The 16,170-nt window shown below is 34.7% G+C and overlaps 1 protein-coding gene across 2 annotated transcripts in view; it reads right to left on the bottom strand.

Annotated features, from left to right (window-relative positions):
• LOC137637167 (uncharacterized) overlaps positions 1-14,309 on the bottom strand; it is an 18,914-nt gene extending 4,605 nt beyond the window's left edge. Inside the window, exons 1-7 of one of the 2 annotated variants that reach the window (XM_068369438.1) lie at positions 14,225-14,309; positions 13,701-13,795; positions 13,469-13,574; positions 13,236-13,320; positions 12,896-13,011; positions 12,639-12,750; positions 11,866-12,418 (exon numbers count right to left, since the gene is read on the bottom strand). In XM_068369438.1, the coding sequence (XP_068225539.1) occupies positions 12,275-12,418; positions 12,639-12,750; positions 12,896-13,011; positions 13,236-13,320; positions 13,469-13,574; positions 13,701-13,788 (651 nt within the window). In that variant the 5' untranslated portion in view covers positions 13,789-13,795; positions 14,225-14,309 and the 3' untranslated portion in view covers positions 11,866-12,274. Of the gene's footprint in view, positions 1-11,865; positions 12,419-12,638; positions 12,751-12,895; positions 13,012-13,235; positions 13,321-13,468; positions 13,575-13,700; positions 13,796-14,224 lie in introns of those variants that run through there. The other variant, XM_068369437.1, reaches the window with a different exon arrangement.
• Between the last annotated feature and the right edge of the window lie 1,861 nt (positions 14,310-16,170).

The following is a 16,170-nucleotide window of genomic DNA, read 5'->3' as shown; positions in this document are numbered from 1 at the left end:
CAAGATAAGTAGAAGAAAGTCAGAGATGATGAGAACAGTATGTAATGGAAGATTAAATATCATTGGAGGGAGAAAGGATTAATGAGGTAGAATCTTTTAAGTATTTAGGAACTGTGATCTCCAATACAGGGTCTTTAGAATTGGAGGTTGGTAAAAGATTGAAGAAAACCAATCAGACATTGGCTAGGTTAAATAAAATGTGGAAGTCAAATCGCCTGAAATTACATATAAAATGAGACTATATATCAGTTTAGTGAGATCAGTGCTACTCTATGGACAAGAGTCATGGTATGACAATGAAACAATCTCCAATAGATTTACCTTCATATGCATTTGAATGTAAATCTATTTGTACTTTTATATGTAGGCATATACAGTATATGTATAGTTCTTATATATTAAACTATATATATATATATATATATATATATATATATATATATATATATATATATATATATATATATACTAAGGTCTACATTACAGCTGTACTCTCTGACTTGTTTAACAACTTGTGACTCTCGAGTGAGAATATGTAAACAAAACTCGTACACATACATACAAAAACTACTGCAATACAAAAGTAAGAAGAATCACATCCTAACTTTAGGGCAATTAATGAATGATTAAATCCTTCATAACATTCGCTACTACACTTTTAAACTCTGTCGAAACACGTTCTATCAATGCAATACTGTGCAACATTACTCTTAATACCCGTAGCCCATATAGTATTACAGTACAAAATACATAACAGTGCCCATGAATGAATTCAGTGTGTTTGAAGTCGAAGCTATCATTAAAAAACTCAAGAGATGGAAAGCCCCTAGATACGATGGAATAACTGTTGTAATTTATATAGAGTATATTTACTTTTGTAAAGAGAGGGGCTTGGGCCCTGATCATAGGGATATATTATTATTATTATTATTAAATGCTAAGCTACAACCCTAGTTGGAAAAACAGGATGCTATAAAGCCCAGGGGCCCCAACAGGGAAAATAGCTCAGTGAGGAAAGGAAACAAGGAAAAATAAAATATTTTAAGAATAGTAACAACATTTAAATAAATATTTCCTATATAAACAATATATGGTCAGTCTCTTGGGCATTGACACTGTCCCTTGCCTCTGCCACTCATAAATGACCTTTATATATCGAATTTTTCCTTAATTTTGATCTAATTGTCTTTACGGCTGATTTGGGCTATATATATATATATATATATATATATATATATATATATATATATATATATATATATATATATATATATATATATATATTACCTTGGTCTAAAGTTTCGTTACCAATCCCTTTACATTGTATTTCAGTTATGGCCAAGATATCCAAACCATATTTCATAAATTCATTCTCCACTTGCTGTAACTTCCCAATCAGATTCATGGTTCTAACATTCCAATTACCAATTTCTAATTTTTCTTTAGTATTTATAAACCCAGAGATTCTTGCTGCCATTCTATAATTTTCGCTTTTCATAGACTGATTAAATCAATAGAGGATTTATTGACTAAATTCATGTATGATCTAAATTGATATGACTAATACAACATACATATATGTAAACATACATATGTATATGATGGAGTCACCTGTCATATTCTATTCTAAACGAATACCATAACAGAATAAAAGGTAGAATCAGGCAATACCTTTTATTATCATTATTATTAAATGCTAAGCTACAAACCTAGTTGGAAAAGCAGGGGCCCTAACGGGGAAAATAGCCCAGTGAGGAAAGGAAACAAGGAAAAATACAATATTTTAAGAATAGTAACAACATTAAAATAAATATTTCATATATAAACAATAAAAACTTCAACAAAACAAGAGGAAGAGAAACTAGATAGAACAGTGCGCCCGAGTGTACCCTCAAGCAAGAGAACTCTAACCCAAGACAGTGGAAGACCATGATACAGAGGCTATAGCACTACGTGTTTATTCCTACATCGTTCGCATACAAAAGATAAAACACTATGGAAAAATAGAGTCCAAAGAAAGAAAGGTAAACGAGAAGAGAAACATCAAATAGTTTAATCAAAAGGTGAAAAGGTGCAGCTTATGCCAAGGTATCCAAATATAGGTAGATTACAAAATGGAACTCCTTTTCCACTTTACATTAAGCACTGTAATGAAGTCTAACCTCAACATTATTCTTGTACTTGATAATGTTTTTTGTCTAATTTAAAGATCAGATTAAAAAATGTTGGAGTTAAAATTTAAAGTAATATTATTCGTTGAGTTAATAAGACACGATTAAATAATATATCTGTTAACCATATTGTTGCACTGAATTACGGCCTTTGCTTCGTTCCATGTTCCTTCATTTGTAACTCTACCAATTTCCCAGGTTAACACACACACATACACACACACACACAAACACACACACACACACACACACACACACACATACACGTCTTTATTATTCAGGTGAAGAAACTGACTTACGAAGGCATTTTATGTCCTAGAAAAGAAGAAGAAGACGAAGTAAGAAAAACAGTGGAGGAGGAGGAGGAATTGCCCGAGAAGGGACAGGTCTTGGCTCAACGCACAAATGCAGAAATGTCGTACTTGACCTTCCAAACACCTTCTGGAGAAGCTAATGCATTCCATCAGAGCTCGACCACACCCTTTCTCCTCGTCGGCAGCTTGACAACTGGCGAGTACGTGTTCCATAGAGAGAAGTTTCCTACTCTTCATCTCAGTTGCCACTTCGTCTTTTTTTTATATCAGAATTTGCGCAGTTTTGAAGTTTTCATCATTTGTCATTCCACTCTATGTGTCTTTGAAGAAGTCTTTTCATCGATGGCTATTCATTTAAAACTTTATTGAAGAAGTATTTCACTCAGATTATCTGTTATACAACGAGTGTCTGGTAAGAAATAATGAACACAATTAATATCTTTGTTTTCGTGTTTTCACTTTCCTTTTTAAGAACATTATGCCCAAACTAACTATTTATTTAGTAAATTTTAATTTTTTTGTCAAAAAGACTGAGGAATATTCTACGTAAGGTTGCCAGACGTCCCAATTTTGCTGGACATGTCCCGAATTTGATCCTTTTGTCCCGTGCCCCGTACAAGACCCTCACGGGACGCCCTGCCCTTTTGTTCCGCTTTTAGTTCATCATCAAAAAATATATATATATATATATATAGAAATAAAAAGAAAAATATTAAATCAAGATCCTCATCTCATGATATAACGTAAAATGGTGATATTTTTTTCTCGAAATTACGATGATGAAAATATAAATTGAATAACCAAAACATATTACTAAAGGTTTACTGTGTTTACATGAAGCAGCCAATCGCGTTTGCAACTTGTTAAATTGGTTGATGAGTGAGTTTATATATGACATATCTATTTTGACGTTGTTACTCTTTTTAGAAGGATTTATTGTTAATTTGTTCTCATCATTTATTTTCCTTATTTCCTTTCCTCGCTGGGCTATTTAATACTATTGGAGCCCTTGGGCTTATAGCATCTTGCTTTTCCAACTAGGGTTGTAGCTTGGCTAATAATAATAATAATAATAATAATAATAATAATAATAATAATAACCCACTGTGACCTCTCATCTGAACCCTCCATGCCAGAGTCATTTCTGCTTTCTACAACCTACTTTTTCGCATCCAGCCCAAGATGCAAAACCGTAAATGGAAATTTCGTGATGAATATTCCAGCGAATGGACATTGCTTTGAAGCAACCCGTGGTTTATGCCATTGTAATTCCAGTATTGAACATGTCGGGTAGAATGATATCACGTGATATCATTTGCAAAGCACAAAGAAAGCATTTCCTCAACTTCTAATTTTCCCCTACTATAAGTTTCGTAATAATTCAAAATCTCTTTTAACATATGTATTATTTTATTAATGAATATTTCTCATGGAGCTATAGACAGTATACTATATCCCATACAAAGGCTAAAATGTTATGAGTTCTCTATAGCCAAGTAATTCCTCAGTTTATAAAACAGATTGAAAACAGAGATTCCATTATGCAATACCAATTGCAGTCATGCAAGATCCAGGCTGCGATCAGCAAAGCATCACCAACATCTCGTCGTTCGAGTCTCCTCCACAGGAGATTTTATTCAAAGTTTCTCTGAGTGTGGAGCAAACAGTCCTCCTCCTCCTTCTCCTCCTCCTCCTCTTCCTCCTCCTCTTCCTCCTCCTCCCCCTCCTCCTCCTCCTCCTCTTCCTCCTCTTCCCCCTCCTCCTCCTCCTCCTCTTCCTCCTCCTCCCCCTCCTCCTCCTCCTCCTCTTCCTCCTCCTCCCCCTCCTTCTCCTCCTCCTCCTCCTCCTCTTCTTCTTCCTCCTCCTTTCAGTTAATTTATATTATAATGTCCCCAAATCTCTCTGTTATATATTATTGTCATAATGTACTATATTATTTCAAGTGTTACAGGTATTGCGCAACATTGCATCATATTGCATGAATAAGAGTAATGATTTGTTTTGTTTTGGTATTAGGATTCAAACATTTGTTGATTACCTCAAAGATAGGATGTCATTCTTTATAGTTTTGTACTGGAGTAGGATTTAAGTCTTTTGAGAGCGATGCTCTTTTGTTTAGAAATGTTTTGGTGTTGTCAGATTGTGTATGACGCTCCACACACACTTAGGAGTCAGCTGTCATAGAGCAATGTAGTCACAAGAGTTATTAAAAGTGTATGTTAAGAATACCAACGTATCATTAAATCCCACCAAGAAAAATTGACGACCAAAGATGAGAAATAATTATTAACAATTCTTCATCTATGTTCCAGGTAATTATTATGGTTAATAGGAACATCCTATCAACACATTACTCTCTCTCTCTCTCTCTCTCTCTCTCTCTCTCTCTCTCTCTCTCTCTCTCTCTCTCTCTCTCAATTTTTCGTTCCTTAAACTATCAATGTAGTTATGTTTCAAAACTTTCTTTATATTATCATCATCATCATCATCATCATCATCATCATCATCATAATAATAATAATAATAATAATAATAATAATATCGTGGTAGGAGACCCTCTTTTAGGCTCTAGAGAAGAGAATTATCCGGAAAATAGAAAAATGGGATAAGAAAATAAACTCTGCCGATGCAGCCATTACTTTTAACTCAATAATAATAATAATAATAATAATAATAATAATAATAATAATAATAATAATAATAATAATAATAATGATGATCATTGATTTTGAAAGTGTATTAAGATTGAAATTTTATTTCATATATCTCTGTTCTTAACATTTACGCTGAATAGCCAAGTCTTAGAATTTATTATTCACACAAGAAGAATAATTCAATATGGAAACGTTAATTTTCATGTATTATATGTTAGAATTATGTGCGTATGTTTATATATATATATATATATATATATATATATATATATATATATATATATATATATATATATATATATATAAATATATATGAGAGAGAGAGAGAGAGAGTGAGTGAGAGAGAGAGAGAGAGAGAGAGAGAGAGGAGAGAGAGAGAGAGAGAGAGAGAGAGAGTGCAGCAAAAAGTAGGAACGAAATATGACTTAGTAAACACATACTACGTAGTTAGCCAAGGTGCGCCCTGGAAGGGAGGAGCTATTTTGTATTTACTAAGATACCATTTTTTGAAAAAGTCATTTATTTCTTATCATTGAAATTCGTTTTATATATATATATATATATATATATATATATATATATATATATATATATATATATATATATATATACCTTTCTAAGTGGGGATACCTTAACGTGATGAAAGAGTTTGTGTATCGCCATGATCAGCAAAGCTGTACTAGTCAGGGCCACCCATACTTGGTTGATTTGCTGTAAGTGACCAGACCATAGTCTCCCACCATCACCAGTCGTTAGTGGCTTTCGTGCTGATGAAAACTTACCAAACGCCAGATATGAATAAGGACATGTCTGAGGCATTTGTCCTGCAGTGGACTACAAATGGCTGCATTGGTGTTTGTTTACATATATATATATATATATATATATATATATATATATATATATATATATATATATATATATATATATATATATATATATATATATATATATATATTTATATATATATATATATATATATTTATATATATATATATATAATATATATATATATATATATATATATATATATATTATACATACATGTATATATACAGTATGTGTGTGTGTGTCGAAAAGGGGAATGATGTGTGATCTTCAATTTTCAAAGAAAAAATTTCTCCAGTAATTTTAAAGATAATTTTTTCGGCTTGACCCTTTTGATATTCAAACTGAAAATTATCTTCGAAAATATCCCAAACATATATTAATAAAGTTTCTCTTATTTCACAAAATTCACGAAAGATTAAGAAAGAATTAAATTGAAGGATCTAAATGAAGATATTCCAAAAGAAACACATCTTAAGATATATGTTTGCAATCCTGTTCATCTTAGTCAAGATAATCCTGTAGGAAACTCTGAGATCCTTCATGTGACTTTGTCATCCTATTGTCCTTCGCCACCAAATATCGCTTCATCTGAGAACCTCTTGAGATGAATCCGTTGAAACAAATAATACCCAACAAGAATGTTGTTATCATTGATCATTTTCTTATTCTGTATCGAAAACATAAACCCAACTAACAGGACTTTTCACTCATCTCTCGTTATTTCTTATTTAGCCAATAAAATGTATCTTCGACTGTCATTCTCTGGGGACTGACGTCTGTCCATTGTCAGTAATACACCTTCTATGTAGATAATTATTCATTTCTTTCATCTTTCTGTTGAAAGGTGACGTCAAAACTCTTTTAAGACAGATTGGCTTTCAATATATAGAATGGAAGGGTACTTGAGCAAGTACTAAAACTAATAACAATAGTTAATCAATGTCTTACCACCTCTCTCTCTCTCTCTCTCTCTCTCTCTCTCTCTCTCTCTCTCTCTCTCTCTCTCTCTGAAACAATGTTCTCTGGAACATGGCTGAGGAGAAGAGTTTCATTTTGGACTTGCAAGAGAGAGAGAGAGAGAGAGAGAGAGAGAGAGAGAGAGAGAGAGAGAGAGAGAGAGAGAGAGAGAGAGATACTTGACGTGTGATAAACGTTGTCTTTTTCCGTTCAGAAGATTAATTTAAATATGTAATAAAGAAAACAAAAAATAAAAAAAGGCAAAACAAAATAAGAGAAGGAATAAGGATGAGTAAAAGCGATCTCTTGTTACTCTATGGACATGAGTCATGGTATGACCACGAAACAATCTCCAATAGATTTAGTAGATTTGAGAACAAGGTCCTCAGAAGGATATTGGGAGTTAAATGGCAGGACAGGATTAGAAATGAAACTATTAGAGAGATTACTCGAGAACCATATGTGGATGAGATCATGATGAGGGGTAGATGGAGATGGTTTGGGCATGCTCTTCACACTCCCCAAGAGAGATTAGTTCACCAAACGTTTAACTGGACTCCACAAGGCACTAGAAGGACTAGAAGACCCATACCTACATGGCTCAGGACTATAAAGCGTGAAGTAGGAGATGATGAAAGGAGAAGAACTGAATTAAAAGCTCAAGACAGAGACAACTGGCGAAATCTAACCGAGTCCTTTTGCGTCAATAGGCGTAGGAGGAGATGATGATGATGATGATGATCTCTTTAGACTTTGATTAGGCCTACCACACGATGTAGGAGCGAAGAGGGGAAAATAGCTTTGATATTACACGAAATTAATTATGTATCAACATTAAGAAAAAGAAGAAGAAGCAAGGCAAAACCAAAGAAGAAGACGAAGAAGAAGAAGAAGAAGAGGAAGAAGCAGAAGAAGAAGCATAAGAAGTAGAAGGAAAGCAAAACAAAAGAAGAACAACTCCAAAAAGGAATCGAAGTCTATATAGGAAGGTTTCTTCTTCTTCTTCGGTTTCCAAGGGAGTAAGCCAAGAAAAGAGTTGGGGGGGGGGGTGAGTGGCTCTGCCGGGACACGTCTACCGGACAATTGCATCATATGTACGAACATTTCTATTATTTGTATTTGTATTCTTTTGACGTGAAATGAATCGAGGTTTCATCGGAGCCTGATTGTGAACGACGGAGTGCAGTTCGAAAGATTGCTCTAATAAAAACATCTTAATACATTTGGAGGCTGGAAAGGAACAAAAGATGTGAAATTTCATCCAACGAAACCTGTATGATATATATATATATATATATATATATATATATATATATATATATATATATATATATATATATATATATATATATATATATATATTAATGAATATTACTGTGCAGATCTGGTATTATTATTACTACTTGCTAAGCTACAACCCTAGGTGGAAAAGCAGCATGCTATAAGCCTCAGGACTCCAACAAGGAAAATAGCCCAATGAGGAAAGGATACAAAGAAAATTAAAATTCTTAAGAAGAGTAACAACATTAGAATAAATATCTCCTATATAAACTAAAAAAAAAACTTTAACTAAACAAGAGGGAGAGAAACAAAACAGGACAGCGTGCCCGAGTGTACCCTCAAGTAAGAGAAAAGGGAATGGTGTGTAGGTAGAAACCATAACATGGTTTTCTTTTCTAATTTTTGTAGAAAATCAAAGTTATATCAGTCATTTTATTTTCCGGATCTGGGTTGACTTTCTCTCAGGTTATCCAAGACATTGGAAGACCATGGCACAGAGGCTATGGCACTACCCAAGACTAGAGAACAATGGTTTGATTTTGGAGTGTCCTTCTCCTAGAAGAGGTGCTTACCATAGCTAAAGAGTCTCTTCTACCCTTACCCTTAAGAGGAAAGTGGCAACTGAACAATTACAGTTCAATAGTTAACCCCTTGAGAGAAGAAGAATTGTTTGGTAATCTCAGTGTTGTTAGGTGTGAGGACAGAGGAGAATCTGTAAAGAATATGCCAGACTATTCTCTGTGTGTGTAGGCAGAGGGAAAATGAACCATATCCAAAGAGAAGGATCCAATGTAGTACTGTCTGGCCAGTCAAAGAACTCAATAACTCTCTAGTGGTAGGATCTCAATGGGTGGCTGGTACCCTGGCCAACCTACTACCTACTTATACTCTTTCTATCTTGGATTGGTACTTCACACTTTAGAATCCAAAAGATGATGGAGGATTTAGATAAGGAATGAAAATTTATCTGAGTAAAACTAAGATAATGTTCAATGAAAATTCAGTGAGACAACAAATCAGGGTTATGGGTGAGCATCCAGAGATTGTTAATGAATATACATACTTAGGACAGACAGCAAGTGTTTCCCCATGACACAAGACCGAAAATAAAAGTTGGATAAGCAGAGAATGGAGAGCTTTTGGTAAACAAGACGTAAACAGAAATTGTCTTTACAGAAGAAGATTAAATTGAAAATACAATGAAATAAACTTAAAAGGAAAACTAAAAAAGGCAAAACAAAATAAGATAAGGAATATGGATGAGTATTCCCCGTAGATGGAACAGATGTTACCATTAATAAATTAGGCCCAAGATCTGATTAGGCCTACCACACGACGTAGGGACGAATAAGGGAGAGGAGAAAGTAGCCCTAATGTTAATAGGAACTGATTATGTGTCAACATTAACAAGAAGAATAGGCAATGCAAAACAAAAGAAGAAGAAGAAGAAGAAGAAGAAGAAGAAGAAGAAGAAGAAAATTAGGAAGGATTCCTCTTCTTCAGTCTCCAGGGGTGTAGACCGAGACAAAGATGAGGGAGGGAGGTGTGGGCCGCCTGGCCAAGGCCGTCTCGAATACAGGCCTGGTCTGTTGGTCAGTGGGTGAGTGGGGGAAGGAGTCGGCATGAATAGGTCGATTTATTATAAGGAATGAATGTGGTTCTTTACTTGAAATTTTTGACAGATTTATTTCCATTTTTCCACCGATATGGTTCGCAACTCTCTAAGCTATGGGTTTCTTCTGAATTGTCTGGATGTTCGTCTGGCCCAAGAGAGAGAGAGAGAGAGAGAGAGAGAGAGAGAGAGAGTGGTCCCGAATAGTTTATAACTTGAAGAGTCATTCACCAATTGCTTCTTTTGAAGGGAGGGAACATCTCAGTGACATCTGACATCAAACTTTGATTAACATCAATGGGTATTTAGGGATGCAATAAACATGCAATGGGAAGCAACAAGGAAATTCATTGGAGAAAGTTTATGTTTATTTTAACAATTATCTTCATGTTGCAAAAGGAAGTTTCAAAAAGTATTCCATTGGATTTATGTATCCAGCCTATTTGCACAAAGAGTGAAGCTGCAGGCTTAGCACCAACACATCCCCAATGTCCTCCTTCCCTCTATGTCTAAAGAAATATCTTCTGAGGTTATTTTTATCCATCAGCTTCAATAATAAGTTTTCCTTTGATAGTTTAAATGGAACTTTTATTTACCTTAACTGTTCTTTTTTCCTCTTCTTCACACTCAGGAGGGGATGGTAAGCAGACACCCTTCCCCTCCCCTCTATCCTCCTCCTCCTCCTCCTCCTCCTCTTCCTCCCCTCCCCTCCCCACCTTCTCCTCCCCTCCGATCCCATCCTACTCCCCTCCCCTCCCCCCTTTCCTTCCCCTCCTCCATTCCCTTCCCCTCCCCTCCCCCACGTTCCCCTCCCCTCCGATCCCATCCTACTCTCCTCTCTTCTGCTCCCCTTTCCTTCCCCTCCTCCGTTCCCTTCCCTTTCCCTCCCCTCCTCATCCCCTCCCCTTCCCTTCCCTTTTCTTCCCCTTTCCTCCCCTCCCTTCCCCTCCCTCCCTCCCCCTCCATCCCCATTAACAAAGATGAGACCTTGGGAGGGAGACCAACACCGAGAGCCACTGATCCATCTGCTTCCACATTAACTTTTCCTGCAAAGATGTAAACAACAAAAGATGGATGTCTTTAAGGTTTGATATTTCACAAATAAGTAATGTAACACAAGTCCCTCTCATCATCATCATCATCATCATCATCTCATCATCATCATCTCATCATCATCATCCGTAGGTCTTCTCAGGTGAAGGAACCAGACTCTTCTTCTTCTTCCAAAACTCGTCTTTCAAACTCAACTAACTTCAGACAATTTCTCATCAGATCAATAGCGAAGACTTTTAGAAATTCAAGACATTCTCAATATTTGTCCCTTATAACGTTGGAATAAGTCTCCAGTGAATAACTTTTCTTTCCATTAGGAAAAAAAAAAACTTTGTTTTACGTGTCGTGTGTTAGAGAGAGAGAGAGAGAGAGAGAGAGAGAGAGAGAGAGAGAGAGAGAGAGAGAGAGAGAGAGAGAGAGAATGGAAGTTTACCCTTGATAATCTCATATTGTTTACCAAAAGTTCTCCATACCACGTTTATACTTGTTTTATTTTTTATCTCATGTTATGGGGAACCACATACTGTCTGTTCTAAGTATGTATATTCATTAAGAATCTCCAGATGTTCGTCCATAACTCTTATTTGCTGTTTCTCTGCCTTTTCATTGGACATTATCTTAGTGTTACTCGTATCAATTCTTAGTCCTACATTTCTGCTTTTTCTATTCAAATCCTCCATCATTTTTTTGTAATTCTCACTTACCCTAGATAAAATAAGTTTAAGAATAATAGACCCGTATAAAAATAATCATTAACATATATATATATATATATATATATATATATATATATATATATATATATATATATTATATATATATATGTATATATATATATATATATATATATATATATATATATATATACATATCAATAAAGATATTTATCCAACATTGTATTCATGGATAGATTTATATAAAACGATATGTTGTACAATTATAGTTTTAAATTTCCCTCATTATCTAGAGTCATAAGGATAAGAAGACCGAAATAGACCAATTATTTTATTTGATAGTATTGATATGACAAATAACTGCTTTTAAACATTTCATTATTTTTGTTTTAAAAATGTTTGGGTATTAAAAAAAACAAAGGTTTTGTACTTTCTATATAAGCAGATATAAAGCAAATGGTTATTGCATAATAATAAGCTTTCTAAATTTAATTTAAAAAATCACAGAAAAAGAAAATATGATGATCAATTGCTAATGAATTGAACATATCTGAATGTTAGTATCAAGAGTATAATTCCTCTTTCTTCTTCATGGAACTACGGTACTTATAAAAGGGGCTTCTTCTTCTTCAGCCTCTGCCAGCAGTCCCTAGACCTCCACCGGGTGCCAGAGTCCGGAATCCATTTAGGGGTAGTCGACAATTCCCCCGAAGGGAAGATGCCTTCGTCAACGACTGGTTTGGCAAAGTATATTGTTGAGTGCTGTGGTAAAGTTGTTGGCAAGGCGAGGAAGATAACGATTTATAGCCTCTACCACTGCATATGGATGATCATTCAGCTCCTGATCCACTTGTGGGAGTCTAGTGTAAGTCTGAGAGGAAAGATACAAAAAGACATGGTGGAAATCACATTCATAACACCAATTTCACGAGACTGTCAAATCATTCATAATGTCTTTTTTTTTTTTTAGTTAGATCAACATTTTTTCCATTGTATATTGTTCTTATAAACACGGAAATGATGACTAAACTGAATAATAAGAGTTGACCATATAAGTGACCTAATTAAGGAAGAGAAAAGGGAGCACTTACCCTGATTCCTCCAGCATAGAAGGTCATTTGGAGAGAATCTCTGGTGATGCAGAGACTGAAGGGATCCGGAATATAACTGTCAATTTTGAACCTCAAATCCAGAGTATAGAAACTGACAGTAGGAAAAAAAAACACTGTTAACGGCAATTGACTAATCTCTTATCTCTTAAAGTTCAAATTATACAAGAATTTTTGTTCAACAATGCTACAGGAATGACAAGTAATATACGGGTAAAGTCAGTTTTGGAAATACTCACCTAAAGTTGGTTTTTAGTGGATTAATGTCTATATCGGCCAAAGGTCGTATATTAATGTACATATCGGCATCATTGGTATTCAATTCCAAATTGTATCCTTCGAGGTCCAGTGTTGCCTATAAAGAACAGGAATTATTCGTAGAGACAGAGAATTTTTGTGGTATTAATTAATTAGAAGTAGATGAGAATTAGGAAGAAGACAAATGATTCATTTCTTCTTGTTAAAGAAACGATATACAAAATCAAATGAGCCACAAACAATTAATTGTTTTGTTTAGTTGTTTTCAGAATAACACATAATTAGGTAACAAAGTACGAAGATTTTATAATGCTTCCTTACTAAGGGTTGCCCAGAAGCATTGAAGGAGTTGCAGTAAACATTGGAAAAGCCTTTTAATGTCAGGTTAAAGAAGTCAAAGATGATTCTGAAAGAAAAAACAGCAGCTTCAGCTTAGAAGAAATGACAGTGCTCACATCGTAATGAAATGTCGCAGAATGTTTCTAATATATTTTTTTTCTCAAAAATAATACCGAAAACGAAATTCACATCTTCATTTGTTATTCATAACTAACCTGACGTTGTCACGAATATAAATGAAATCGGAGATATTGGGGAACGTGTGTGGATCGTCGGGAAGAAACCCACTTCGTAGTTCATCAGTAATGATCTGACATGGTGCTGAAAGGAAAGGAATATTCAACATAAATTAAATGAGTAAAGCAAGCAACTGTAAACAACTTCAGAAATGAGAACTCAGACACAGCACAATTTCACAAAGCTCTTTCAACCTCTTTGTTTACTTACTTGGAGTCGGATTCACTTGTGCAAAGGCAGCTGAAATTGCCACCAGGATCAATGCTCCCTGGAACATGGCTGAGGGAGAGCTTTTCATTAAGGACCTGCAGAGAGAGAGAGAGAGAGAGAGAGAGAGAGAGAGAGAGAAAGACTGATTAATTATGTATATTAGTTTTAGAACTTGTTCAACTCTCCTTCTCTTTTTACATTGAAATACATGTGGTCTGAAAAGAGATTGATCACAGTTCAGTCTGGTAAAACTGTGAACAATCTTAACGTCATTCTGAAACAGCTTCGAGACCATTTCTCAGTAGACATATAAAAGAAATGAGTAATTTTAAATATAAATCACTGTAATTATTAGAAACAGTAATATTAAGAACTGTACAAATTGTATGAAAGAATATTTCACTTTTAGAAATGCGTCATTTCTGAAGTTTTGTTTTCATCAACTCATGAAAGGTGAGCTGGCAATAGAAACATCTCAGTCCCCAGAGAATGACTGACTATCAAAGAGACCAAGTCCAACTCACAACAACGTCTTGTGTCCTGCAGAAGGAGACGACGGAGGAAGCAGAGCAGATCTGAAGGACACCACCACAAGAGTGCTTGCGATTCCGGAGGCCTGGTCCTATAAATACTAATTGGGTATCCCTGGTATCCCCCCCCCCCGCCGAGAACCAAGGCGGACTCGAGAACTCGCTCTCCCACACCCCCTCCCCTTTCCCCACCTATCTGTCATTTTCGTTCCTATTTTGTGCCGCTTTTCTCTCTCTCTCTCTCTCTCTCTCTCTCTCTCTCTCTCTCTCTCTCTCTCTCTCTCTCTCTCTTCATATATATATACATATATATACACACACACATATATATATGTATATATATATATATATATATATATATATATATATATATTTATATATACATATACAAACACACATGTGTGTAAACAGATTTACAATGATATATATATGATATATATATGCATATATATATATATATATATATATATATATATATATATATATATATATATATATATATATATATATATATATACGTACATACATACATACATACATACTCTATACACACATATATGTAAATATCTACTTATATTCATATATACTGTATACATATGCATATTTGTACATATATATGCATCATCATCATCATCATCTCCTCCTACGCCTATTAACGCAAAGGGCCTCAGTTAGATTTCGCCAGTCGTCTCTCTCTTGAGGTTTCAATTCAATTCTTCTCCATTCATCATCTACATCGCGCTTCATAGTCCTCAGCCATGTAGGCCTGAGTCTTCTAACTCTTCTAGTGACTTGTGGAACCCAGCTGAACGTTCGGTGAACTAATCTCTCTTGGAGAGTACGAAGAGCATTCCCAAAACATCTCCATCTACCCCTGAATATTATCTCATCCACATATGGCACACAAGTAATCTCTCTTATAGTTTCATTTCTAATCCTGTTAACTCCCAATATCCCTCTGAGGGCTTTGTTCTCAAACCTACTAAATCTATGCATAGAATATAGAAATCCCCTTGTGATGGCATTTGTGGACTATGAAAAAGCCTTTGATATTGTGCACCGGCTAATTTTGTGAAGAGTCCTATGTTATTATGGAATTCCTCTTGAATATATAAATTTGATTAAGTCTGTTCCTGGGCAGAAAGTGCAAAGTTAATGTTAATGGAGTATTATCAAATGAATTTCCAGTGATCAGCGGTGTACTCCAAGGGAATGTGTTGTCACCTATGTTGGTTATCCTTCTCATGGATTTCGTAATGTGTAGAGCAGTCAGAGATGGTGGAGAAGGATTAGACTGGATTAATGATAGGAATTTAACAGACATAGAGTATGGTGATGATGCTGTTCTTGTTAGCAGAACACCACAGGATTTGCAATGCTTGCTTACCAGAGTGCATGAAATATCACACGAGGTTGGGCTCAAGATAAATAGAAGAAAGACAGAGATGATGAGAACAGAGTATGTAATGGAAGATTAAATATCATTGGAGGGAGAAAGGATTAATGAGGTAGAATCTTTTAAGCATTTGGGAACTGTGATCTCCAATACAGGGTCTTTAGAATTGGAGGTTAGTAAAAGATTGAAGAAAACAAATCAGACAATGGCTAGGTTAAATAAAATGTGGAAGTCAAATCGCCTGAAATTACATATAAAATGAGACTATACAGTATATCAGTTTAGTGAGATCAGTGCTACTCTATGGACATGAGTCATGGTATGACAATGAAACAATCTCCAATAGATTTACCTTCATATGCATTTGAATGTAAATCTATTTGTACTTTTATATGTAGGCATATACAGTATATGTATAGTTCTTATATATTAAACTATATATATATATATATATATATATATATATATATATATATATATATATATATATATATGTATGTATATATATATATATATATATATATATATATGCATATATTTATAC

The sequence above is a fragment of the Palaemon carinicauda genome, unplaced genomic scaffold (genome assembly GCF_036898095.1).
Source record: "Palaemon carinicauda isolate YSFRI2023 unplaced genomic scaffold, ASM3689809v2 scaffold564, whole genome shotgun sequence".
Lineage (NCBI taxonomy): Eukaryota > Metazoa > Arthropoda > Malacostraca > Decapoda > Palaemonidae > Palaemon > Palaemon carinicauda.
The sequence above is the reverse complement of the archived record's forward strand: the minus strand, read 5'-3'. Positions and strand labels throughout refer to the sequence as shown.